General features: G+C 40.6%; 1 protein-coding gene across 1 annotated transcript in view; it reads right to left on the reverse strand.

The window, feature by feature from the left end:
* The window catches only part of SHC4 (SHC adaptor protein 4), a 136,582-nt gene that overhangs the window by 25,043 nt on the left and 83,918 nt on the right, over nt 1-27,621 (reverse strand). The window contains exons 5-10 of the mRNA XM_059181486.1: nt 27,008-27,061; nt 22,938-22,989; nt 13,133-13,256; nt 11,421-11,592; nt 8,320-8,380; nt 140-319 (exon numbers count right to left, since the gene is read on the reverse strand). Coding sequence (XP_059037469.1) covers nt 140-319; nt 8,320-8,380; nt 11,421-11,592; nt 13,133-13,256; nt 22,938-22,989; nt 27,008-27,061 — 643 coding nt within the window. The remainder of the gene's footprint in view (nt 1-139; nt 320-8,319; nt 8,381-11,420; nt 11,593-13,132; nt 13,257-22,937; nt 22,990-27,007; nt 27,062-27,621) is intronic.

Here is a 27,621-nt window from a genome sequence, read left to right on the forward strand (position 1 = left end):
GCTTCTCCTCCAGAGCCTCCAGAAGGAACCACTCCAGAACTGTGACATAATAAATTTCTGTTGCCTTAAGACACTCAGTTTGCGGTAACTCGTTACAGCAGCCATAGGACGCTAATACAGACAGTGAGCAGCTACTTACTTTCACGGTGCCATGGGCTCCCCAGGGGGTGAGCTGAGCCTTGATTTGGGGCAGAGCCAAGTCTACTTTGAAGAGCCTGTGTATTTATGTAGCAGGGGTCATTGAAGAAATCCACTCGACATGTTTGCTTCATTAATGAGGAATCTCGATGGGATTGCACTCCTCTCTCTGGTGCATTACCTGTAGTGATTAATGATCAATGTATCATTGTACATTGATACATATCAATGTATCATATCATATGTATCATATCAATGTATCATATTTTTACTTTGCAAACAATAAGTAAAATCGTGTTTGAATCTAGAACTGATAGGGAGGGAAAAGCCACCCCCATCCCATACAGATTTTAATACTGACTTCTAGATTTGACCTGTAAAAACAAGATGAACACCAGGCTTTGAGAGAAAGAACCCTCCCCTTGGACTCCCAGACTCTCTCTGACAGCCCCTCAGCTGACCCTCTACTTCAACACCAGATAGGAAACAAACCAAGAAGACCCGAGAGAGGATCAGCCAGAGAAAAAAGAGAGCCAACTGTCCAGCGAACAATACAAACCACACTTAACACTGCTCAGGACTGTGGTCCAGGAACCAAGAAAACACACGTGCCACACAGAACTTGAATATCTATTATTTAAACTGCCTTTAAAAAAAAAAAACAAAAGATTTTTATTTGTTTCTCTATTTGAGAGAGAGAGAGAGCCCTAGCAGGGAAAGGAGCAGAAGGAGAGGGACAAGTGGACTCTGCACTGAGCACAGAGCCCAATGTGGGGCTCGATCCCTCAACCCCGAGATCATGACCTGAGCTGAAATCAAGAGTCGCACACTTAACCCACAGAGCCACCCAGACACCCCACTTTTTTTTTAGAGAGAGAGATAGCATGCACACGCGAGCTGGGGTGGGAGAGGATAGAGGGAGAGGGAGAGACTCTTATGTAGGCTGCACATCCTTCATGAAACCCAGTATGGAGCTCAGTCTCCCGACCTGAGCTCATGATCTGAGCCAAAATCAAGAGTTGGATGCCGAACCAACTGAGGGCACCACTCAAGTGCCCTTAAACTGCTTTTCAAAATCCTCATTATTTAAAATTATTAAGAATGCAAAGTCTGCCTTCTCTCTATGCCCAAAATTTTGTTTTGCTAAGCTCAGCATCAAATCAATTGCTGATGTTTATTCCGGTATTTAATGGAAAGAACCCACCCCTCAGGTTATCGCCTTCTTCACTCCTACTCTGTTCCCTCCTCTTCTCTTCTATTCTATACGCTGTGGCCAAAATGATCTTTTTATTGAAATCTGATCATATTTTTCAGTGGTTTAAGAACCCCTTAACTACCTCCAATTGTTATTTGGATAAAACTCAAACTCTTCAACAGGCCCCAAGCCCTGGTCCTGCCTGTCTAGCTTCCCTTGTACCTTCATGCCCCTCAATCACATTGACCTTCTTCAAGGATAATCTCCACCATAAGGCCATCTTCTCTGATTGACAGGCTCTTCCCACCACTTCTCCATGACCCTCACTCTTCAGGTGTTAGTTTTAATATCTTTTTTCTCAATAGAGCCTTCGCTGACCTTCTCAGACCACACTAAGACTCTCTGCTTTCTTAGAAGTTTGTTCTTCACCTTTGGAGCCCCTATCACAAGAATAATTCTATTACATCATTTTGTTTAATGTTTGCCCTGCATCTATACTCCATGTTCCATGAAGGTAGGGATCCTGTCTTCTGTGTGCACAAACCTGGCACATAATATGACAACAAACAGTCACTGAATGAATGGATGCTAGCTAGCACCAGATTTCAGTACCCAATGGCACAAAGTATTTTGTACCATCCAAATGGTTCTGTCCTCAGAATGCCAGGACAGAATATTTTTGTTTTTCTGTTTAAACAACTTCATTTGTATTTTTGGCCACATGGGCTACAAGACTCCTGTGAGGCTGACCTGAAGTGGCGACACTTGTGACATTCCACTGTCTTATCATAAAACATCGGTCCTTTTATTGTTTCTGTCATTAAACCCCTTTAATGTGGCCCCAAAAGGGCCAACTTTATATTGGATTTCACATCATGATGAATAGCGCTATAATCCTTATAATATAAAATACAGAAACTCGAGAGTACACCAAAAAGGGGAAGCCCAGTTAGAAGACTACAGCCTTACTACCTACTCCTTCTTTCGTCTTGGTCTGCCAGCTGTCACACATCATGTTGTCCCCCATCAGACTCTGCATATGGGATATCCTGAGGAGGAGTGGGGTTTCTAAAGAAGGGAGGATCAGGGCACCTCGTTTCTTTGTTGCATTTTACAAGACATGACAGTTTCCATTTGCTTGGTTATGTGCATTTATGAATTATATTATCTAGTTTAAACGAAACTTACTTTCATAAATGGGTAAGTGGCTAAAAGATTGCTGCCAGTAAATCAAAGACGGAAGATCATTCTTTTATTACAAACTCTTGCTCAGCTGCATCCTGAGCTTATATAAACAAGAATGATCTAATTAGATCAGAACTCTGGCCTCCCAAAAGTTAAAATAATCAAGATCTGAAATGTGGATGTATGCCTATTCTGTCAGTAAATGCTCTAAATGTATATTTGGACACGTTAGCCCAATATATATATATATATATACCAATGACATCTCAATGATATTACCTTAAGATACTGAGCTATTATCTAATGAGAGTATTCAGCCACTATAATTAGCAATATATTTTTAAAATGTCTTTATTATAATTAACTCTAACTTTAAAATTGTCTATTTTCTGTGTGTGTTATAATCCATGCATATTAACATAATTTTATTATCATATTAACATTTTCTATGAATGTCACCAAGACATTTTTAAAATGCCTTTATTATCATTAACTCTAAATTTGAAATGTTCTATTTTTGTGTGTGTTGTAAGACATGTATAACATATTAGTATATATATATATGTATATATATATATATACATATATATATATATAACTTATATGTGATTGAATTACCGTTTATTTAGGAGTGTCTGCTGATAAAAATCTATTGAAAGTAGACTATGATCACAAGTGTTTGTAAGAGGTCTGCTTCTAAATTAACATGGACCAGTTCAAACCTCTGTGATACTTCTTACTGTTGGTGTGGCCTAGGGAAATTTACTTAATGTCTCAAAGTGTTAGTTTTCATTTCTGTAAAATGGGGGTGTCTGGCTTAGAATACACTTGTGAGGATAAATGAAAGAATGTGGGTGAGACCCTCACTGGAAATAGTGCCTGCTTACTAGATAATATCTGCTCAGTTACCTATTTATTCATTGATGCTGGGGCTCTGCACATGGTTCTTAGCTATCCCTTTCTGTACCTAATCCCCATTTGTCCTTTAAGATTCTGTTCTGAATTCACCTCCTTCAAGAAGCCTCCCCCTTAGTTCTTCCTTCCCCCAGGCTGGGTTAGATGCCACTTCATAACGTAATGTATGTTTGCTTGTCTGTCTGTCTTCTCCTTGAGACTGCAAATTCCTCGAGTCCTTAAGAAGAGACTAGAACTCGGGACGCCTGGGTGGCTCAGTTGGTTAAGCAGCTGCCTTCGGCTCAGGTCATGATCCCAGCGTCCTGGGATCAAGTCCCACATCAGGCTCCTTGCTCGGTGGGGAGCCTGCTTCTCCCTCTGCCTCTGCCTGCCATTCTGTCTGCCTGTGCTCGCTCTCTCCCCTCTCTCTCCCTGATAAATAAATAAAAAAATCTTTAAAAAAAAAAAAAAAAAAAAAAAAAAAAAAAAAAAAAAAGAAGAGACTAGAACTCATTTATCTGTGTATCTTCTGCAACGTCAATACCTGGTACGAAGCAGGCACTCGAAGGAAAAATGTTTGTCAGCTGAATGAACAGATGCTGAAATAAAAATGTCCACCTGGTCTACCTTTCTCAGCATATTTGACCCCCTACATTCTGAGTCATTCTTTAACACAAGATCCTGACTCATCTGCCCCCTTAGAGACCATGGCATGAGCTGACCACATCAGGTTTACCGTTCCATAGGATTACACAGAAGCATTCATGTCTTACCGAGTCTCTCTTGAAAACAACCATTCCTTTTCTTCAACTGCACTATTCTATTTAACTCAGCAATGTTGCCTTAAAATAAATATATGTACTCCACTCTATACCCAAATTTAAAATCTTTCTTGGGTCAAGTGTGTGGCTGAGAAGAGCTTAACCACATATGCCAGCCCTTACACATTCCAAAATTTCTTTTTGCCAAGTGTTATTCCACGAACCTATCCAACCTGCCGAAGAAGAGATTGGTGGCAGAAAACAAACACATCATATAAGCAGTGTATATACTTTAAGTACCAAAGTTTTCAAGTGCAAACCCTTAGGGTTTGGGGAATTTAATGTCTTCTTGATTACAAGCATCTTATTTCCATTTTAATTTGAAGGTCAGGGAAATATTATTCTGCTTAGCTAATTAATTTTTTCCACAAGAGAATTTAGTAGCAGGGACAGGTTTCTTTCCTAAGTCTGGTGATAAATAAAATTAACTATGTCAACAAGCAGAAGGCTATTATGGTATTTATAATATACTGGCATTCACGGTTTTTTTTTGTTTTGTTTTGTTTTCAAATTTTTTCAATTTATTTATTTTCAGAAAAACATTATTCATTATTTTTTCACCACACCCAGTGCTCCATGCAATCTGTGCCCTCTATAATACCCACCACCTGCTACCCCAACCTCCCACACCCCCGCCACTTCAAACCCCTCAGATTGTTTTTCAGAGTCCATAGTCTCTTATGATTCACCTCCCCTTTTGAGTCAGTATTTGAATAAATAAATGTCTTAGGAGAAAAAAAAAAAAGCCAAACCTTATTGAAAATATTTGTATAGGTGTCTCTCAAATGCTTAAGTATAAATCTCTAGGAAAAGCCATAAAATTTATGTATTTGCTATTTTGGAAACTGCTATTAATTTGCTCATTGGTCAGGAATTTCAGAACAGTTTTTAAACATAGGTCCAAGTAGTCACAGGAGGCCCCAAGTTAGGAACACCTGATTTCTGGGTGTCTGTGAATGAATGGACACCACAGTAATAAAGTCCTTCCTACCACAATACGAGTGGCCTTATTTATTATGGCCCCTGGAGTGGGGGTTGGGTTCTTCTATCCCTCTATGGCCTTAGTGGCCGAGGTCTAGAGAGATGGCTCCCTAGCATTCTGGCTCCTTGGGGGAACTTAGAACCTGCTTTTCTTTTCCTTTCTTTTTTAAAAAATATTTTATTTATTTATTTGACAGAGATCTCAAGTAGGCAGAGAGGCAGACAGAGAGAAAGGGGGAAGCAGGCTCCCCGCTGAGCAGAGCGCTCAATGTGGGGCTCGATCCCAGGACTCTGGGATCATGACCCAAGCTGAAGGCAGAGGCCCAACCCATTGAGCCCCCCAGGTGCCCTAGAACCTGCTTTTCTAAGGAAACAATGTTACAGCTCTGTGATTTTCAGGGGAAAAAAGTATCCCGCGGGAGGACTTTTTCCAAACTGCTAATACCATCTCTCACCTTCCCAAGATTCGGAAAGGCTCCCAGTTACGAACTGTTATCTCAGGGCCACCACATGAAAGGCAGCTCTGTACCGGTTACAGACTATCCTACAGTTAGAGTACAACTGAAGAACAGAAACTTGCAATAGAATCTTCTATTGTTGTATTTGTCATTCCAAAATATACATTTAAGCTCATTAATACAGGCAAACCAGAATAGAAGAAGATGGTGCACTTGTCTAGGAGATAGCCATCAGGGCTAAAATTAATTCTGGAATTGACTAATTCTGGAAAAGTATATTCCAGGCTCCAAATAAAGGCTCTTCATAAGTTTGGATCTGCTTACATTAGCTTAAGGCACGTATAAACCATGAAAGTATAAGGGGTTACACTGTTTGTTGGGTTTGACAAGAATTAAAACCAAGATAAACAAAAAAATAAATTGGATTCTATGAAAAAGATTACACTTATAAAAAGAAGTATCTTGAATAAAGCTGAGACAGTATCTCTATATCCATTAATCCCTTCATAAATGTGTTTTGGGGTTCTTGACAGGGAAAAAAGGGGGGTCATGCCCCTTTTCTCCAATGGGAGTGTTGTGACTGAGCATATATTACCTTATTCTAGGGATGATGGCTGTTTCCCTTCAGTGAGTTCCCTTTAGAAGCCAAGTGACTGAGGACAGAAGGACGTCCCAAGATGATTTGTTTAATGGTGAGGAGGAAGACGAGCTGGGAAGGAAGGTGTATATGGGACCAAAAATGATGGAGTTCCTTAGGACTCTATTCTAGGTCCAAGTCTCTCTCTCTCTCTCTCCTGTCCTCTAACTGTGCAGTGATCTAGGAAGGGATCCAGGCACACCAGGAATTCTAATTCCCATTTATACTTTTCATGCTCTCTCCCTCTCTTGCCCCTCCTTCCGCATTTCCTTCTCTGTGCCTGGATAATTCCCACTCATCCCTCAGGTCCTGATTTCGCTGTTTGCTTGGAGAACATTTAGAAAGACCCTTTATAGCCCCCCTCGATTAATTTAGGCTTCCCTGTTGTTTGTTCCCATAACATGCTGGGCTTTGAAACGCTCATTCTATCTGTCAGCATTTGCTTAAGATGTGTCTTCCTGCTTCGACTGCAAACATGAGTACTGGTTGTGACTCCATTCCTACCATCTGGCATAGGACCAGACCCACAGGAGGCCTTGTAAATAACCACTGAGTGAAGTGTTGCATAAATGAAGAGATACAGTCAGATGAAACAGGACATGGACTTATTTCCAAGTGAGCTTCAGCACAGGCAGGAAATGATTATCATGCTACAGGGCATATGTGATATGGTCCTGACTATTATTAAACCCTTAGCTTAGGGATTTCTGAGTAAGGGAAAGGAGCGAGGGAGGAATATAGCTTCTAGGGATCAGAGGTGTAAAAAGACATTTACACTTACCATTAGCTTAATTTGTTTTAGTCATATTATTAAAAGTTAGGTTAAAGTTGTTAATAACTTTAAATAATGGCATGGAATTTTAACATCTATCAAAAAGAACCATATTTTTAGAGAATTAACAATACTGTCTTAGCTTACTACTCCTATTATTTTTGCACGGTAGAGGGAGGTAGTAATCATAGCTGTACCTAAAATGATAAATTTTCATGTATCCCCCCATACAAGAAATAATAAAATTAGGGACACCTGGGTGGCTCAGTCACTTAAGCATTTGACTCTTGATTTTAGTGCAGGTCATGATCCCAATGTTGTGAAATCAAGCCCCATATTGTAAGATTCTCCCTCTCCCTCTGCCCTGACCTCCCCATTCTCTCTTTCTCTCTCTCAAAAAACAACAATAATAAAATTTATAGATTACATTGGCATAAGTCCGAAGGAGGAAGTATGAAAGTATCCTTAGAAATGACTACCTTCTAGGTAGTAAGTTCCTGCTAATTTAAGTCCCTGAGTTTCATTACCCAAATTTATCCTCCATCCTATTACTTATATCATCCAGTTCTCTCCCCCTCTAATGTTGCAAAACTTTGCTTCCCAAAGAAATAAGTACTTTCAACAATTTATAAGAATTAAATGACTAACTAGCAGCATGACCTTATGGAACCATATTTCCAGTTTGGTGGCTGACGTTCTACATTTGTGTTGTGGGAAAGTTATGTCCAACCCCAATTATCACGTGCAATAATAAGACACTTAATTCCCTGGGAAGTGTGAGGTACATGGGCCCCTAATTGGGACCCTCACATTTCAGATTTCTTTTTGTTTTCTGCTTAAAAGATTTTATCTTAATCCTAATGGATTTGACACACATCAATTTTCACATTAACTTAATGTCTGATCTTCTTTGAAGTGGAACTCCCTTGAGTTTTAAGCAGAGAAAGCAGCTTTCCAGGAAGACGTAATATGATGTGAAAGCAGGGCAACACTTCCTAAGGTAGAATGATGGTGTGGTCGAGCACACAAGCACGAGGCAAAACCATGAACAGTCCAAGTGACGCACATGTGGCATTCTGGGCCGCTCAGAATGTGGGAAGCCTGCAGCTGAAGCATTATGTGTCTGGTTATATACACCCGCCTTCCCCCTGAGGTGTTTAAGAGCCAGGGCCACACACCCCCATATGATTTGCAAGGAATAAGGAGAGTGGCAGATGGGGAAAGACAATTGTACCTACCTATTGCTCGGCTTTGTTCTAAACAGTTCTCGTACACACTGCTACACTTGGAGTTCCCAGGCTGCACAAAAAAAGAAAAAAAAAATTGTGAAACATTTACAAACGCAGCATACAGTCAGATTTTCAAAAAACAAACAGGACAAACAGAACGCTAGTAACACCAGTAATGCTCCCAGCAGACAACTTCACTTTCTGACACAGGAAGTGTTTGATAGGAAACTGAGATTTGGGGTGGGGAGTGGGGACTCCTGTGATAGTGCATTCCCTGCGGGCTGCAGAGGTGGGTCTGAAGCAGGGAGCCATAAAGGCTGCCGATATAAGGCCTATAGCCTGAGGGTTACTGCTTTGCTTGGGAGGTCCCATTCCAGGACTCAATCCGAGTCTCAACCAGAAAGTGTGATTTCCAGGACACTTGTATAAACACTCAGTATTTAGCAAACCTCTATCTAAGAGTGACAGATTGGAGCCCTACTCTACTGAGGTTATGCCCGGCTCACTTTCCATCTTTGAAAATCTTTTCCATCAAAGGGTTGCAATGAAGGGCACCTGGGTGGCTCAGTGGGTTAAAGCCTCTGCCTTCGGCTCAGGTTACGATCCCAGGGTCCTAGGATCGAGCCCCGCATCGGGCTCTCTGCTCAGCAGGGAGCCTGCTTCCCTTCCTCTCTCTCTGCCTGCCTCTCTGCCTACTTGTGATCTCTGTCTGTCAAATAAATAAATAAATAAAATCTTAAAAAAAAAAAAGGGTTGCAATGATCCCAAATATAATAGATAGATAAATAGATAGATAGATGTCTTCAATAATGGAATGAGATCACTGATGTCTTTGAAAAGGACAATATCTATACTTCAGAAAGATCATTCTGGCAGTACCACGCAGAAGGCTTTGGGGGAATGAAATTAGAGACAAGGAAGGGATTTTCAGAATCATGAGAGCAAGTGAAGACCAGAACTTAAAAGGTGCAACAGGAATGACAGAGGTTGGGTAGATTCAAAATATTTCATTTTAGACTCCTAGGTCTTGAAGACTGAGCTGATATGGAGTCCAAAGTGTGAGAAAAACAAAAGACTGCAGATTAATGACATAACAGCAGTGCCATTAATATACACGAGTAAATCAATAGAGGATTGTGGTTTGGAGTCACAGAGAAAATGCTGAGTTCAATCTTAAGACAAACAATGTAATGCTTATGGCATTATACCTGGAGAGATAGGTAATGGCTGAAAACAGAGAAGCTGGAGGAGTGTGTACACAAATGTCATGCCAGAAGAGAAATCAAGGACAAGGGCAAGGCCAAAGACAGAGAAAGGATGGTAAGGTCAAGGGCTTGGGCTTGCAGGGGAGGGAGTAAGAAAATCAGATATAAAGAAAAGATATTATAGCAGCATTATCAACAATAGTCAGACTATGGAGAAAGCCTAAATGTCTATCAACTATTGAATGGATAAAGAAGATGTGGCGTATACACAATGGAATGTTACTCAGCCATCAGAAAGGATGAAATCTTGCCATTTGCAATGACATGGATGGAACTAGAGTGTATGATGCTAAGCGAAATAAGTCAGTCAGAGAAAGACAAATACCATATGATCTCACATGTGGAATTTAAGAAAGAAATCATATAAGCATATGGAAAGAGGGGGAAGAAAGGAAAATGGGAAACAAGCCATAAGAAACTCTTTTTTTTTTTTTTTAAAGACCCTATTCATTTATTTGACAGACAGAGATCACAAGTAGGCAGAGAGGCAGGAAGAGAGAGAGGGAGAAGCAGGCTCTCCACTGAGCGGAGAGCCCAATGCGGGGCTTGATCCCAGACCCTGGGATCATGACCTTAGCTGAAGACAGAGGCTCTGACCCACTGAGCCACCCAGGCGCACAACTCTTAATGACAGAGGACATACGGTAGGTTAATGGAGGGAGGTAGGTGGGGAATGGGCTAGGTGGGGGATGGGCATTAAGGAGGGCACTTGTGAAGAGCCCTGGGTGTTGTATGTAAGTAGTGGATCACTGAATTCTAGTCCAGAAACCAATACTGCACTATACGTTATCTAACAAAATTTAAATTTTAAAAAAGATGCCAAAAAGAAAAGAAAAGAAAAATGTAACTTACTTGGAAACATACCAACAATAAGATATGTTGATGGATGATAGCTACATAAGATGACAGGGCAAATTCAGTGAAACGTTAATTGTAGTTAACTGTAGACTCTTGATGGTGAATGTGTGAGTGTTCACTGCATAATTATTTCAACTTTTCTGTATGTTTGAAAACATTCATAATAAATTATTGGAGAACATGAAATAAAGTGAAAAAAGCAGCAACTAGAGATGGGGGGTAAGAATGACACAATAGAACTGCTTTAGAAGATCAGAGAAGAGGTCTAAAAAGAGGAAGAGGCAGCCTGCAGGTACCCGATTCTGTAGACAGGTTCAGAAGATTGAAGAAGAAAACTCATTTAGCAATTAAGCCATCGGTGAACCACAGTTGACTACTGTAAAGGTCATTTCTGTCAAGTTGTCAAGCAGAGTTCAGATCTTAGAAATTCAGTGCTGATGTGATAGAGACGTTTTCTAGATGTCTGTGCGTATAAGGAAAATGAGAAGGAGGTGAGACATTACGAGTTGGTTGGAGGGGTCCAAATTTATTTCTGGAAGAGATAACCAGTAGACAAAGAATAAGTGAAGATTGAGATGGGGCAGGGTGGGGGGGAGGTTAATGGACAGAAACAAAGCAGAGGGTTGGAAGGGGTGATGGGACCAGGAGCTCAGGGGCAGGACTGGCTGGGGGGGCCAGGAGCTGAGGAGGAGCAAGGAGAACAGAGCAAGACTGGAGATGGGGACGGGTGACGTGGAGCACCCCATGCTGGCCTGCCAGGGTCTTCCCAGCAAAGGGAGACGTGAAGCCATCCACGTAGGCCGAGGGCGGGGGACTCGGACTGAAAATGATGGAGTGCGGGCTCCGACAGTGATTCATTCTCTGGCTGTGTCCTGAGGAGGATGATACTTTCTCTAAACTCGCATTTGGAAACTCTCAAATTAAACTCTCCAAGCGCAAGGACAGAATCGCGTTGCTAAGTTTCAGTAACAATAAAACATCCTTTACCAAATAGCACAACTTCTCACACCGAATGGGGCAGTAAGCCATGTGTTCTGTGGCTTGGACTTTGAGCCGCACGTCGGAAACGCCCCCCGCAGGTGGCTGCTTCCCTGGGATTTCATTGTAGTACTCAGGGTCTTCTCTCTCCTCGCTGGGACCATCACTGGGCACCTCCTCACTGTAAGGGAAAAAAAGAATCCCCTAGAAGCTGGGCGGGAATTCGGATGCTGCAGGGGAGGCAGAGGGATCGGAACCACACAAAATCATCCTGAAAAACTCTGCATTCAAGTTTTAAGTTTATAGCTGTTCGGAAGTGATGTCAAACATCTGGATGGAAGCAGCCAGATGGTTGTTTAGCTTTCCATAGACAATTAAAGTAGGCTAAGCCAACAGAAAGTGCCAAGGGTGATGCTTTTGTTTCTCCTCCCAGTGATTAAGAAACACACACACGCACACACACACACACACACACACACACATACACACATACCTATGAGCTCTCTGAATGTATGTCATTTTTGTCAGTAGGATATAAAAATAAGGTTTTCCTTAATATCTTTAGCATGCTTTGATTGTACCATTTTGGAAATGTTTTCCTAAAAAAAAAAAAATTAGATATTGGGCAGAGGGCCTGGCCCTGTTTATTAAACCAAGATGAAAAGCATAAGGGCTCTGGCCAGCTATCTTGTCTGCACAAATCTGGAGGACTATATGGGATTTATAAAGAAATATTGGAACCATATGTGGCAAGTGGGTAGATTTATGTAAACATGCATTGTTTTAAAAACTGAAACAGGACAAAAAAACAAACAACTTTCCTTCCAAATTGGAATTAGTAGAAGTTTCTTATGAAAAAGAATAAATCAAGTCCTTTTGGATTGAACCGACTCCACTAACAACCGACATAGTTTTGTTGGGTTCATTACATGTCAACAGCATGATAGCACTAAGATGTAAGTGTTATCCTGGGAAAAATTCAACATGAAGGCCTCCTGGTAACCCCCTCTCGTTTGCTACCCCAGACCACTTATAAAAGCAGATCCCCAAACCCAGCGTTTACTGATACACAAAATAATTAATTGGGGGATGAGTGCATTTATAAGGGGCCAAGAGTGAGTTTTGTCTCTCCGTGTGAATTCTCCAAGGCAGAGGCCTCACCACACCCCACACGTGCTGGAGTCTGTATGGCCTGAAGGATTCGGCTTTCCTTACAGACTCTCTGTGCCTCATACAGAACCCCCCACTTCCTTGGTTCACATCACCTTCCAGCCCCCCACACATTAGCTCCATTTACACTGCAAACCAGCAAACTAACAGTGATTCTAGCTACAGACATTCGATTCTTACTATTTTGCACTTCATTCTTGATTTTTTTTTTTTAAGTTGTATGCAAGGGATCTGGGACTGACAATTCTGAGAAATGTACTGATGTCTGTTATTTTATGATACCACTTAATTCATAGCTCTGTAGAATAGCAGAGAAACAGGGCATACGTATCCCTTCCTACTTTGAGTGTCTCTTTTAATTTTGAAACAAAGCAAGAGGAAATATCTGGACAAATATAAATGGAAGGAAAATAGAAAATGCCATTACGTGTTCATACTGAAACTGCCTATTGTTAGAAAAGAAATGATCCGTTTTATGAGCTTGAAAATTCATTTTAAAATAAAACAGAATCAATACAGTAAGTCAAGTAATTATAGAACACTTGGCTGACCTTTCAAAAGAAGTATTCAAAGAAGGATTTTTCAAATACTGTTTAAACCGGAGTTCAAAAGCCTGCCCTATGGTGCTTATGACATCTTGGGCCATCCCACTGCGGCATTCCAGTATGTGACAGGCTGCAAGAGGGTGTACAAAAACAAAGAAAAAAAACTGTCATAAATTTTCAACAAGAAGAGGTTATATAAAGTTAAAATACTTTCAGAACATGAACTTTTAACTGAGTAAAAGGGAGCAGGTTTACAAGCACTCTTCAGCCTTCCAGGGGCGGAAGAGTACCTCCTACTTCATATGCATCAAAGAGAAGAAACGTACATATTCTCCATTTAAATACTTCAGAACACTGACAAATTCTGGTCTCAAGATAGGTTTTGGGGCCCTCTCTTTTATAAAACTAGACTGATCTTAACCAATAATGTGACTCGAGTTCAATGTTAGCTCTAGAATTCAGTACAGGAGACACTTAGGGCAGCAATCTGGCAGGAAGATGAGGTCTTCACATGGTACTTTGTCTTTGCAAAAATATAACTTTCCAAACCTCCCCCCTGACTTCCCCACACCCCACTCCCCTCAAAGTGTGGGATGAGCTGCTGGTGAAGGCAGGAGCTTTATAACACCCCTTTGCCCTGTCATTGCTACTATAAAGTGACAATGGTGTGATGATCCCTGTCTTCAAAATCCTACTAAAGAACTATCTCCATCAAGTATCAAAAAATATATATTTTTTTAAAAAGCAAGTTTTGTGATGATGACCAAAAGATATTAAAATTTTTATTAGGTATTTTCTCTGAGAAGCAGCTACTGGGAAGGGGGAAATGAAATTTGCACAAGTAATTTACAGAAATAAATTAGGACGGGTGAAGCTAGGAGAGTATCACAAATGAGCAAATCTGCTGCCACATAGAACCAGGAGCTTGTGTTCGGGGACTATAAATTTACCTTCCACCATATGGAATGCTTTGGTGAGAGTATGGAATCTTGCCTAGGGCCTTGCAGAATGGAGATTTAATTGAAATGCGAGTGTCATAAGGATGGCTTAGACAGAGGCCCAAGGATGACTTTAATATGGAGGCAATAAGTCCCAGGAGAAATAATACTTTTTTAAAAATATCTTGGCTTGGATAGCCTGAAGCATGGAGGGATGAGAAAAAGTTCTGATAACAGTTAAATATATACCAGAGTGTTAGAAAAATTGCTGGCTATTCTCTAAGAATAGAAAGGCTTAATCAAGTGCATGAGGAATGAGAGGAGATGCCCAGGGAGCTTCATGGATCTCAGGAGCAGTGAAGCCAACACTGGAGCAGATTAATGAAAGGGACACCACAGGAAAGGGGAGAGAGCTGCCTTTATAGAATGATTTAACTGTGCTGACTTGGAAGCACGATTTTATGCTCACGTTGTCCTGGAAAGGATTTTGTTATCTATTTAGAGTAAAAGGTAATTCATTTACATCTGATAGAATTTGCAGAGCCTATACCAGTATGTAATAGTAGAACCTGCAACTGTGTCTTTTCTTAGCCTTATGTTAATACTTATCTCAAGGAATCTCCAGATAATTCTCATTCGGGAACTAACTTGACTTTCATTTAAAGGATTTAAATGAAGGGCTGCCTCAGTGGCACAGTTGGTGAGCATCTGGCTTTTGGTTTCAGCTCAGCTCATGGTCTCAGGGTCATCCTGGCATCCTGTGTCAAGCCCCCAGGTCGGGTTCCATGCTGAGCTCAAGTCTGCTTGGGATTCTCTCTCCCTCTCCCTCTCCTGCTTGTGTTTTTTCTCCAAAATAAATAAATAAATCTTTTTTAAAAAATGATAAAATAAAGGATTTAAATATTTTTAGAAGGCTTGTGTTTGTGTGTGTGTGTGTGTGTGGTTTTACTAAATCAAACAATGCTGAGGTGTCCAATCTCTAGAAGAATTATCATCCATTTCTTTTTTATATATATTTTTTTATTTATTTATTTGACAGAGAGAGATCACAAGCAGGCAGAGAGGCAGACAGAAAGAGAGAAGGAAGCAGGCTCCCCGCTGAGCAGAGAGCCTGATGCGGGGCTCGATCCCAGGACCCTGAGATCATGACCTGAGCCAAAGGCAGAGGCTTTAACCCACTGAGCCACCCAGGCACCCCTTATCATCCATTTCTTATAAGGTTGTCCCTTTAAACAACCAACTTGGATCCTGATATAGACTTTGGAGCTAATTCTAGTTTCAAATCCCAATTAGGAACATCTATAAATGTATATCCTTTCTAAGGATATAGGATATAAGAATAAAGGAAAATGTTTGATCTATCTTTAAACGTGAATTTTAAATTGCCCTTCTTTTGCAGTAGTTGGTCACACATGACCAATACATAGAAGGTGTTTTAAAAACTGTGTTGACTGAATACATATTGATCTTCCTGAATCGCATCAATAATTCTAGTGTGAGAAGTTGTCTTCAATTGCATTGATAAGACTGACACCTGCAGTGAGTCCCATAGTGAGGCAGGTTCTTCCAGCCACTGAGTAGTGTGAATCACTGCTCGCTTTGCTCTTGGAGACAGCCTTCAACCTACAAAGTACCCTTGGAAAGTGCTCTCCAGCTGAGCAAAGAGAAGTTGTATTACCTAAAGATAAGAAAAGGCAATTCACTTGAATTCCATTGTTTTTTGTCTCATAAATTTCTGGTCCAATTTGAAATAAAGTCAATATCAGATATATATCAACATATAGAAAATGATTTTTTAATTTTATTTTTTTCTTAGGTTCAAGAAGAAGACGAAAATAAGGAAGATAATGAGAAAGGCAGGAAATTCAAACAAATGTACATACGTCTATACACACAAAGAAAAAATGAGTGTATCTCCCTTTAAAGGGGTGAGAAAACAAGAACACTTCGAAGAACTCCATGGAAAGATTCAGATTCAGCTTCAAATTCCGATTACGCCACAGTCTCTGTGACCCTGAACAAGTTACTTTGCAGCAATAACTTGACCTGCCGAGACAAGGCACTGGTGATCTTTGAAGTCCCTTGTTGCTTTATAGAGATCCTAACCTCCCTCTGTCACAGCGGCTCAAGCCTTCTGGGGAACAGGCATGTGGGTTCTTGTGGCCTGCAGGTCCTCATCAAGGAAGGGAACTACCAAACCCACCACCACTTCTCACATTCTTCTAAAATGTTTTTACTTCTCTCAACTCTTCTGATTCTGATACTTTGAGGGTTTGGTCCTGTTCTTGGGCTGATGCTACCAACATTTCTGCTTTGCTTTGGATAACCTCATTACTGCCATATTACTCTTTTGAGAAGATTCAGTAGAAAACAAACAGTGGTGCCCATCACCATGAAAGGAATGACACTGGACAAAAAGGCAGACCCTGTGTAGATATCCTATGCCTTCAGCGAACACACACAGTGCTGTTGTTGCTACTTACAGACATGCTGCCCTGTAAACACTGTCTTGGTTCTTTTTGAGGTAGGTCATGGGCCAACACACAGATAGGCTTTGAATCACATACAAATGTGTCCATTTCTCAGGGTTAGACCCATCTCCAAAAGCTTGGATAAGCAGTCAGGTTGGCCAAGAATTGACCAATTTTTAGCTAATGGGAAGGAAGGAAAGACAAGTATATGAAAAGTCCCAAGGGCCAAAAAAGGAATGTGGCTTTCCAATGACACAGTAACTTTGCATGAAGGCCCGAGATAGAATCAGATGCAAATATGGGTTCTTTTCATTCCAACTGAAGCCAGACAGATCCATAATTCTACCTTTGGGTATCAAGTACTACATTAAGGAGGATTTTTAAAAATCTTAGATACATAGGCTTCAATTTTTTTCATTTGGTTTCCTAACTGAATATTCAATTAAAAAAAAAAAGAGGCTTCGAACTATTCTTAGAAGATACCAGGTCTTTCTTTACTAGTTTACATTTATTTTTAACAGACCCAGGTTTTTAAAAATTATTATTTTGTTTCTGTTTTTTTGTTTTTCAAATAAACACAATATTCAAAAGTGCAGCACCTCAGGTCAACCACCAGATGGTGCTGTAGTACTGAAACAACGAGCCCTCCAGGCCTAGGAAAAAACTAGCCCAAAGAGGCAAGCTAGCTAGTCAAGTCCATAGTTACCTGATGTCACCAGGGCAGTCATCCATATATTTTATAACCATAACCATAAATATAAACAAATAGGTTAATTTAAATTGTTTTTTAAGTCTTTAAAAAATTTTTTTAAACTTTCTTCAGAGACAGAACCATGGCCTTCCTGTTCCCATGTAAACTGGGGCCTCTTCACATACTAGATACAGAGAAAATATTTAAACCTTCCTGGACTACCGACTTGGAGTGAGAGGTGAAGAGAATACGGAAATCCTATCCACAGCAATTACAGGGCAAGCTGTATTAGTCACTAAGTAAATTCAAAACATTCTTAGAGTAACTAGCCTTTTCTACAGAAAAGGCTTTTCATAAAATGTGGAGTTCACTAAGAGGTCCTAGCCAAGACGGGAAAAAGTGACCGCTGCCCTGACTTGAGTAGACTAATGCTAAAACTGAATCGAACAAACAAGAAGCAGTGGGAACATTCAGGGTTCTTAGCACTGAGCCCTGGTTTCCCCTGACTGCTGGGCTATGTTCTTCCTCATCCCTGAGGTTGGCTTCCTCCTGCCCTTTATCCCATCCACTGACATTGTGCTTCCCAGGGGGAACAATGGCCCGCTAACTGCTGGACAGAAGGGCATCTTCCGCCTTCACTGCCCCTAACTCCTTTTCAGTATGTGGCGTTCTGAGGTGTCTTATTCTGGGATGTCTTTTCCCAGAGAAATGCGCTCTCCGTCCTTCTTAGATGATACTCATCGCCTGACTTTCTCTCCTTCCCCTGCCTACCCCTCTGGCTCTTCACAGTCTCTTCTGACTTCTACTCCCTGAGACTCTTGGCTCTCTCCTTTCGAGGTTTCTCCTTCAGTGATCTTACTCTTAGGGCTATGAAGTCGCAGTTTCCCCAAACCTGAACTTGAAGGCCTGGTCTCTGTCTCTATCTCTGTCTCCCCCAGTCCCCATCCTCTCATCCTCCCATTCCTTTCCCCCCTCAGTTCCCCCTACATTTCCCCTTCCCGACCTTGAGCTTCTCCTGCCTACGAAATATTTCCCCTACATGAACCAGACTCATTATGTAATTCTATAACGTCTTCTTTCTGGTTTCAGCATTTTTAAAAATTTATTCAAGGATTTAGATAATTTTTTTCTCTTTACAAATATAATAAATATTCATTGCAGGAGTTTTAGAAAATAAAAAGGCACCACGAAAAAAAAGATGTCTCATTACCTAAAGATTACCGCTATTAATATTTTGACATCTTTTTCTTAAGTATATCTACCTCCAAAAAATTACCTGGGGTCATATTACACACACTTCTCACAATCTGCTTTTTGCACTTGATACCCCAGGTTATTATTCATTCTTCTGTAACACTAGCTTTAAATTGCTGCCGTGCTAGTGGGGCGCCTGGGTGGCTCAGTGGGTTAAGCCGCTGCCTTCGGCTCAGGTCATGATCTCAGGGTCCTGGGATCGAGTCCTGCATTGGGCTCTCTGTTCAGCAGGGAGCCTGCTTCCCTCTCTCTCTCTCTCTGCCTGCCTCTCCATCTACTTGTGATTTCTCTCTGTCAAATAAATAAATAAAATTAAAAAAACAAAAAAATTGCTGCCGTGGTAGTACATTCTATGGATTTATTTACATAATTTGCTATTCATGAATATTGAATTACAGTTTTTCTATTATATAAATAATATATGACAATGATCTTTATTGCTTAATCTTTGTGCATATCCTAATTATTTCTCTGGAAGTTAAATTGCTGGTTCAAATATTTACTTTTTTAAGTCTTTGGATGCAAATTGTCAACTTGCTCTCCAAAACATTTGGATCCGTGCTCCTGCCGGCATTGTTAAGAATAACTACTACTTTAAACCCATTTTACCTTTTTTATGTATTTGAAATTTGAAGATGAAATACGATATCTATGATAATTTGATTGCTAACAACATAGCTAGTAAACCTGTAAAATTTTTTAAATGCTTCTCAGTGCCTTGTAATGTTCTTTTGTAAAGGTGTGCTCAGACCCTGGAAGTTGATTTGGAAGTGGATGGCTGAGCTTCAGAAAACAATCTCACTCTTCTCAACGCCAGAGCTTGCTTTTATAATAAAGAATAAATTAACACCGACCTCAGAGGGTTGCTGTAAGGATGAAATGAGACGACGCCTGCCATGTGGCAAGCATGCGATAAATGGTAGGTCTTTTCCCCGTTTCTCTAGTGGATTGTCTTCTTTTCCAGTTTGTAATAATCCCTGTTTCTTTAATGGCAACACTAATCCATATCACACAGGATAATAATAGTTAGCATCTATTATATATTTACTACAAGCCCTCCCCCACCCCCCGTATAGAGGTATTTGCATTGTATATATATCTAAGTCCTCAGGAACATCTGATTTCTATTTCTTCCACAACTTTCCTATCTAAATTGTTGCCAGTTTCCATTAGTTCACAGATGTGTCCAAAATGTTCCTTCCTCCCCCAGCGTAAGGAGTACCATTCCTGCCTGGGACTAATAAGATGTCCTCCAAACTGGACTCCACAATTCCAGACTGCTTTCCGCCCTCTGGTATCACTTTCACAAAAACAAATGCCAGAAAAGTTATCATTCTGCCATTTCAGTAAAATGGCAGAAGCCAGAATAATGGCTATAAAGCTCAAAATCTTCAGAGGCTCCCAGTGACCTTGTGGCCATCATTCAAAGCCCTCTACACTCTGTTTCAGGCCAAACTTTTCAGCCATGGCTCCCCTACTTCTTTTCCTTCCTTTCTCTGCAACCCCACCTTTACACACACACTCACACACACAAACACCCAGCCATTAGCTCTTATTACACGGCTCTTTCACCGGGGCCTGGACTCACTTCTCCCACAAGTCCTGACGGAGCACCTGCTGTGTCCACATGCTGTGGTTGCCCCCCCCCTTCTCCCATGCACCTCCAACACGCCAGGTTCTCTCTCCCACTAAATGATGAGCCCAGGCTGAGCAGGAATTGTTTTACCTTCACAGCGATTAGCTCAGCCCCTTTCATATTAGTATGTAATAATTATTTGCAGGCTTGAAAGCTGTGTCAGCACCTCTGTGCACAAATTAAAGCCCAGGGGCTCAGGTGAGGAGAAGGGATTTGACACTAGAGGGGTTTGCAAGCAGGGGGCTATGCTGACAACAGGGTGGCTTCTCATGGAAGTTTCCATAACTAAGATAAATAAGAAAGGGAAGGAGGAGACTGGAAAAGGAGCAATAAGGATGAGGAGATGCTAACTTTTTAATCCAAGAAAATTACTGTTTCTTTTTTTTAAGACTGATTTATTTATTCTAGAGAGAGTGCCCGGGTGAGGGACAGAAGGAGAGGGAGAGAGAGAAACCTCACCCCGACCCCCGCAATGAGCGCAGAGTCTGATGCCAACTTGATCCCAGGACCCTGAGATCATGACCTGAGCTGAAATCAAGAGTCAGACGCTTTAACAGGCTGAGCCAGCCAGGCACCCGGAAAAAGACCCTATGCTTCTAAATCATCTATTTTCTAGGTAGACCCGTTGCCCTAGAAAGCAAGCTACTGGCATCAGTCTTTGAACTCGTCACCAGCATTCATGGAAGAGGAATGACACGACTGAGCTATGCAGTGACGGATGGCAAAGCTACTAAACATCTAAAGTTCCTGATCTATTCGTTCTTCCTTTCACCCTGTCCTTTCAGGTTAAGAGAAAAGGCTTTGTTGTTCAGAGCCCTTCCCCAAAATAGCATGCAGTTATTCTCTCGAGAAACTCGGGCTTAATTAAAAGAGGTTGCTCTTTTCTGGTATCTTTGGTTGTGTTCCATTCCTACACCCCCGTTCCCCTGCACTAGTTCCTGTCTCTCGTCCTCCTCTTTGATGGTGATCCATTCTTCATCATACGGCTTACAGTGAGTCAGTTTCAGTGGAGTATTGCTTGGTTCTTGTCACCTGTTTCTTCTTTTCCATCTCACTGAGCCGTTGTGCTTTTGGCAAGCATTTGCTGCTCATCTACTACGTGCCAGGTCCTGTGCCAGCAGCTGGTCCTCATCATTTCCTTTTTGACTGTCATAATAGCTTCCAAACAGATCTCCCTGCCTTAAGTTTCTCTCTGCATCCACTCTATTCCCAAATAAATCTTTCTGAAACTTTGCTTTATAAACAGCATTTTCCACCCATTTACTCGGAGATTAAGTTCCTACTGATCAGCTATATTCTATCTCCCTCTGGATGTCTCTCAGAATTCTTTTCTCCATTCTCCATACCAACCTGCACTCTAGGAAACGTGTTCCATTCATGTACTGTCCCACCCCTGGCGTGCCACGTATGACACTTCGACCCCTTTGTCGTGTGGCTCTCTGAATGTCCAAATTCTACTTCATGTGTACTTAATTAATGTGCTGGGTCAACCTCTATCCTTGGGGTGGCAGACAATGCTGCCCTAATAGGTTCGAGTTGAGGAGAAGAAGCAACTTAAGACTTATCCTTAAAAGAGGAATCAGATGCGCTCACTCTCTAAGTAAAAAAAAAAAAAAAAAAAATCTTAAAAAAAAATTTTTTAAAAAGGGAGTCTGGGTGGCTCAGTTGGTTAAGCCACTGCCTTTGCCTGAGATCATGATCCTGGAGTTTCGGGATCGAGTCCCACATCAGGCTCCCAGCTCGGTGGGGAGTCTGCTTCTCCCTCTGACCTTCTCCCCTCTCGTGCTCTCTCTCACTCTCTCTCTTAAAAAAAACAAAATCTTTAAAAATTTTTTTAAAAATGGAGTCAAATGTCTCGGAAGCAGGGATGAGAAGCAGCACTAACCATGTCTGTCTAAAGAGGCCCAATGACTTAAGAAACTTCAGGCCCCTATCCCAAAGTTTCACTGGGAGATGAGTTTACTTAGGCAATCTTCCTAAATCCTGTGATGAGAAATTCAATCAGTTCAAATCTTCCATTCACTGAGACACTCAACAAAGATAGTTGTTTTTGTTGCAACACCTATGTGTCTGGCTCTTTGATGAGTCCTTTGGAAACAACAATGAATAAGGTAGACAGATTCCTGCCCTCATGGAGCTTTCAGTAGGAAGGACAGACGTGAAACACATCCACAAATGAGTAAATAAAATAATAAAAATGTGGACTAAGTGTTAATAAGAAGAGAAATAAAGTATTATGATGCAGCGAGGTGGGTTATGTTACTGGAGACATGAGGTGCTATCAGTCAAGGATCTCTAGGAAGAAGAGACATTTAAGCTGAGATCCCCAAATGAGAAGAAGCCAGACACTCAAAGTGACATGGACGCTTTGGACAACAAATGCACAGGCTCAACATACATATACTCACATACATGTATGCACATACACAAATACACACACACACATGCACACAAGCACACTTGCCAAGCCTGATGCAGACCAATAACCTCACTGGCTTGGTCTTCTCTGTAAGTTATTCATTCACTGGGGATGTGGCAGCCAGCCCCTTCTATTATAGCCAAAACAGCTTCCCTTTTGATTATACAAATAGATAATAAGCTTTCTGGTATAAGGGTCCCTCAAATGACTGGGATTTAAATCCCAGCTATATATTTTATTTCTTCTTTGTTCTGGAAGCAGGGCTATTTACTTTAGCTCAAATTCACATACTATTATACCACTCTAGTGATCCTCACTCTGTATATTGAAAAGTACTGCTTGTTCCTTTTTAAAGGTACTATCTACCAGCTCTTAAGAAAATCTAGAAGTTGCTTTCCATACCTCGTTGATTAACTGGATCTTTAGCTACATAGGCAACATAGTCCGTAGTATCCTATAAAAAAGGGAAAACAATTGCATTTAATATAAATGGATTGCACTGTTCAAAGATTAGAGTACATTTAGGACATGATACTGAAGTAAGGACTTACATACAAATGTTTCTACTTAAAGAGAAAAACAAAGCATCCTAGGAGGGAACATAAATACACACTGTATAGTCCAGCCATTGTGAAGTCCACATCCTCTGCCCCTTGGAGAGAGAAGCTGAAAATTAAAAATTTGGAGGCAAATTGAATGATACTTTTTCACTGAGACTAAAAAAGAATCTAGACAGGAAATATATTAGGACATACATTCTGTAAAAATGGTTAGAGACCATGAGTGTCTCCTGTGTTGACAGGTGACATACCAGAGGTTATGCCATCATGAAGGACTCATAAACTAGGAGGTGGTGCCATGATCTCCTAGTTGACCCAAGAGACACCATCTATGTCAGAAAGTAAGTCAATTACAGAGACACACTGGGTTTTGTGGCTGTTAGCTTGCTTGTGTGCAGTGCAAGTTAAGAAGTAACAAAGCAAAAATACAAAGCATTTATTTGATCAGTATCTAGAAAGGAAAAATCATTTTTGAAAACTTTGATTTTGAAAGATGTGTGGCTGACTTTGTAAAAACAAACAAAAACCACTTGGTAATTCTGACTTTTATTGAAACAGTAAACTGATGAGTGATAAGATTTTAATAATTAAAGATGCTTTTTGTTATCTCAGTTCTCAGGGAAAAAAAAATACACACAGTGCCATTTGCAGATTAGAAGTATGACTCTCCAGAGGGAAGATGCAATCAACTGGCAGGAAATAAAAGCCCGTGTACAATACCCTCAAGGGCAATCACTGAGTAACCCATAGTGAAACACGCAGGAAGCAGATCTCAGGGTCAGCATAACTGGTCTTCAGTTATTTTAAAAAATAACAAACGCCTAAGTAAATTTATCTTATGCTAACAGATAAAAGGTTTGAAATATCTTGTAAATAAATAAGGTCACATCTATGAGCTTTGTTTTATATGAATTTAGAAGCAAAGCCACAAGTGCTAGGGGCTTGGCTGCTATTTATAAAGTTGAAGAGGTGGCAGGATACCAGCAACACTGTCTGGGGCACTGGATGATGGGAAAGAGGTTGTGGGACCTCATCCTCCAACAGTCTCCAGCAGTCTTATAGTTCTAAAATTCTACAACTGTACACATCTGGGGGAATCTAAAGAATGTTAAAAGGCCCAAATAATGGGAAAAATACAAGAAAATATATTTGTGACATACTTGTAATGCATTTTTGAAAAGGAGAAAGTATATAGAGATACAGAAGCATTACCAAGAACTGTCTTCAGGACTGACGAGAGGAAGACAAGTAAATGCCTTCGAGAAGAGAGTAAAGGTAAGGGTAAGGTCAAGAGGTAAGGAAGAATAGCCAGATTTCTTAAACTTGGGAGGAAATCTGTTTGGAAAGAAAGGCACCACATTGAGCCATGGAGACTTTTAGCATCTTGCACCCAGTTAGCTGTGAAGTTGTACACGATCTTAGGGAGTGTCCCAAACAAAGCTATGGCCATATACTAGCAATGGTGCTGATAGCTATCTCCCATCACGCTGTGCCAGGCACAGTGCGAGGAGCTTACACACTTGAGATCACGTTATTCTCACATGCTGTGAGGCAAGGGTGGTCACTCCTCAATTTAGAGATGAGGGCTCCGGAGCTAGGAAAGGTTAAATAAGCCAAGTCTCACTGACTCCAAAGCCTGGCATTTTACCTGGGGGACCCTGAATACCAATTCTTGCAGTGGCTCCTGTTTTCTGTTTTAAATTCAAATAGTAGGCTTCTGTCCCAGTTGCACAAAGCACAGGGGTCCCCCCACCAAGCTGTAGGTACAAACTTCCCCACAGGGCTACAAATTTTTTCCCATTTGTTTTTGGTAAGAGCAAAGCTTTGGTGGGCTGTAAGTTAAAGAACTCATGGCACGTGAAGACCATCTAAAAAGAATTAGGGTTCTGGAGAACTGTGACAGACTTCATGTAGGCATGCCAAGGGTGAATGATGATTTGCATATTGATGATAAAATGACAGCAACCCTTGTAACATGAAAGGAAAATTTAGGGCAAACACCTATAATTATTTTTAAAACTTCACTCATAGAACTCATTACATCACTTAAGGGATAGTATTTGAGTTCTTTTATGGATGACTGAGCTATAATGGGTTAGGAATAGAAGAGACAATGCTGACCTTTTCAGGCTGGATTCAGTCAACCCTCTCTGCTACCAAACACGTCCCTTTGCTGTCACTGTCAAGGCCAGATTACAAGGCTGGCTGGATGGAAGCTCAGGTTCAGTACTGGACCCACACTGCCACTGCTATGTGCTAGACACCTCGCATGCCCCCTGTTTGCTAATGAATCCACACTTAGCCATCTGTGGAATCTCTTGGGGAAGAGGCAGAACTCCTAAAATTTGGTTTACATATTAATTAAATGGTAGGCCCAGGGAACTGATATATTCATTTGAAAATAACTATACCCAAAATTGAAAGCTGAGAAAATAGAGAAGCTTAAAGGGAAAATTAAGTATCCATTAATAAAAGAAAAAAACCCCAGTGACTTGAAGTCCCATAAATGGGATTTTTTTCTTCCATATGCTTCAAATAAGTGCTGAAGACAGGATGTTTAGGTTTGACACGCTTGAATATTTTGAGTCACTGGTAGCCAATGTGAAGACAAGTAATTACTGAAATTTTTAAAGAATAGGGCAATTTAAATGGCATTTAACTATATATTTCACGCACAAAAAAGTTACACCAACAATCAAGGGAAGAAAGTCACTTACTTTAGATGCCAGTAAGGGAAGCAATGATTACAACAGAGTAACTTCAGAACTTCATTTCATTTTAGAATAGACAATAGTTTTTCCTTTTAAATATTTAACATAGAGATCAACACCTGGAAGTGACATCAGCCGCCAGATTTAGATTTTACTAATGTTCCATACCTCTTTTAGATTTCTGAGTTATATGTCCTATAATTTATGACCCTCTCTTTGATTCCTCAGTTGGAAATGAGAAACAATGTGGGGGATAGAAAAAAAAAAACACTATTATACTGGATTTTACTCCCTTATTTCTAAAGGATACAATCTTTAATAAAAAATTCTCAGCAGAAAAGAAGGTAATACATTGTCAGGAAGAACAGGGTCTATATCTGCTCCCCTTAAATTCTTGACCTTACTCATGTTCAATCCTTATGAATATCAAACTCAGTCCACTTCTAGCTTCTCTATGTTTGCAGGGAGACGAAAAATGTCCCAATATCATGGAGCAGCAAAATCCTCCCTCTACCCCCACTTCAAACAGATCTGTTTCTTGGTCAGTTACAAGCTTCCTAACTTCAACAACTCTCCTTTCACTCTGCTTCAGAAGTGATGGAGTAGGGAGTCAGGGAATGACCTTCTACTCGATAAAGTAGGTTTAGAGAGCAAGCACTTGCTCAGTCTCCACAATTCATGGGAAATGTGGCCTCTAGGGAGGAAGGAACTGCAGTTTTCTCCTGTTAGCTAAGCATTCCCTCCATGAGCTTCTGCAAACCTGGTTGCTCATTTTATGTTAGACTTGGTGGCCTTGGTTGACAGCCAGAATGGCAACAAGGCTTCCCCTCATATGCCAAATCCATTGCTTAAAAGGCTCTGCCTGGAACTCTGTGTTAAGAACGATGCTGAGGGAGGACTGGCAACACATGCATAACATATTTGTTTTTCATGACTTAACATCTAAAATGTCACCTACCAGAAGAGTTTCAGATGATAACTCCATGACTCAAAACACAATGAAATATTATTAGCTCCCCTACTAATCCAAATATTTTAAAATTCAGTAACAGAAAATATTTTGTCAAAGCCAAATCTTTGGTGGTACACAGCTATTCACAAATTGTAATAAAACACTGGAAAAGACAGATAGTGGCTAACATGCTCGACATGGAAGTTCTTTTAACTCTTACAAAAAGATCTTTCGTGAGTCGATACTTACAGGATCCCCTCCAGAGGCAAATGAAATAGACTGCATATGATGATTTGCAATAATCTGTAAGACATAAACAGATCAAACATGTATGATGCTACAAATTAATTATGACTGGTTACATACAATCTAACAGTGATGGACATACAGCTGTATGTTTTGTTTTTGCCTGCTCAGCATCTTTGAAACTACTCCATCCCCATTCTGTATCAATCTCATGAGGTTCAAGCAGGTTTTACATGCTGATCTCTCTGCCCCTCTTCCTATGGCTGGACAGATGATCCAAGCCTAGTTCATCAGAATGGGCTTTACCCTCTGGATAAAGCAAAGCCAATCAATATCAAGGGGAGGAAGTGAAATTGATAATAGGAAGGAATGCACCTCTGCATTAAGGGCCTTAGTTTAAATGCAAAGCTTCTGGGAGCCATCTTTTGCTGACATCTGGGAAAAGCCTGATGGAAAAATGAGGCTTTTCCTCTGGAGAATATCAGAGCTGAGAGTTAAAAAAAAAAAAAAAATCTGGGGGTAATATTTAGTCTATCATTTCAACCAACACATTTCCCCCATTATCTTTTTATGCATTTTTCTATTTTATTTATTTATTTTTACATAAGTTAGTTTGA

Source organism: Mustela lutreola, chromosome 7 (assembly GCF_030435805.1).
Source record: "Mustela lutreola isolate mMusLut2 chromosome 7, mMusLut2.pri, whole genome shotgun sequence".
Taxonomy (NCBI): domain Eukaryota; kingdom Metazoa; phylum Chordata; class Mammalia; order Carnivora; family Mustelidae; genus Mustela; species Mustela lutreola.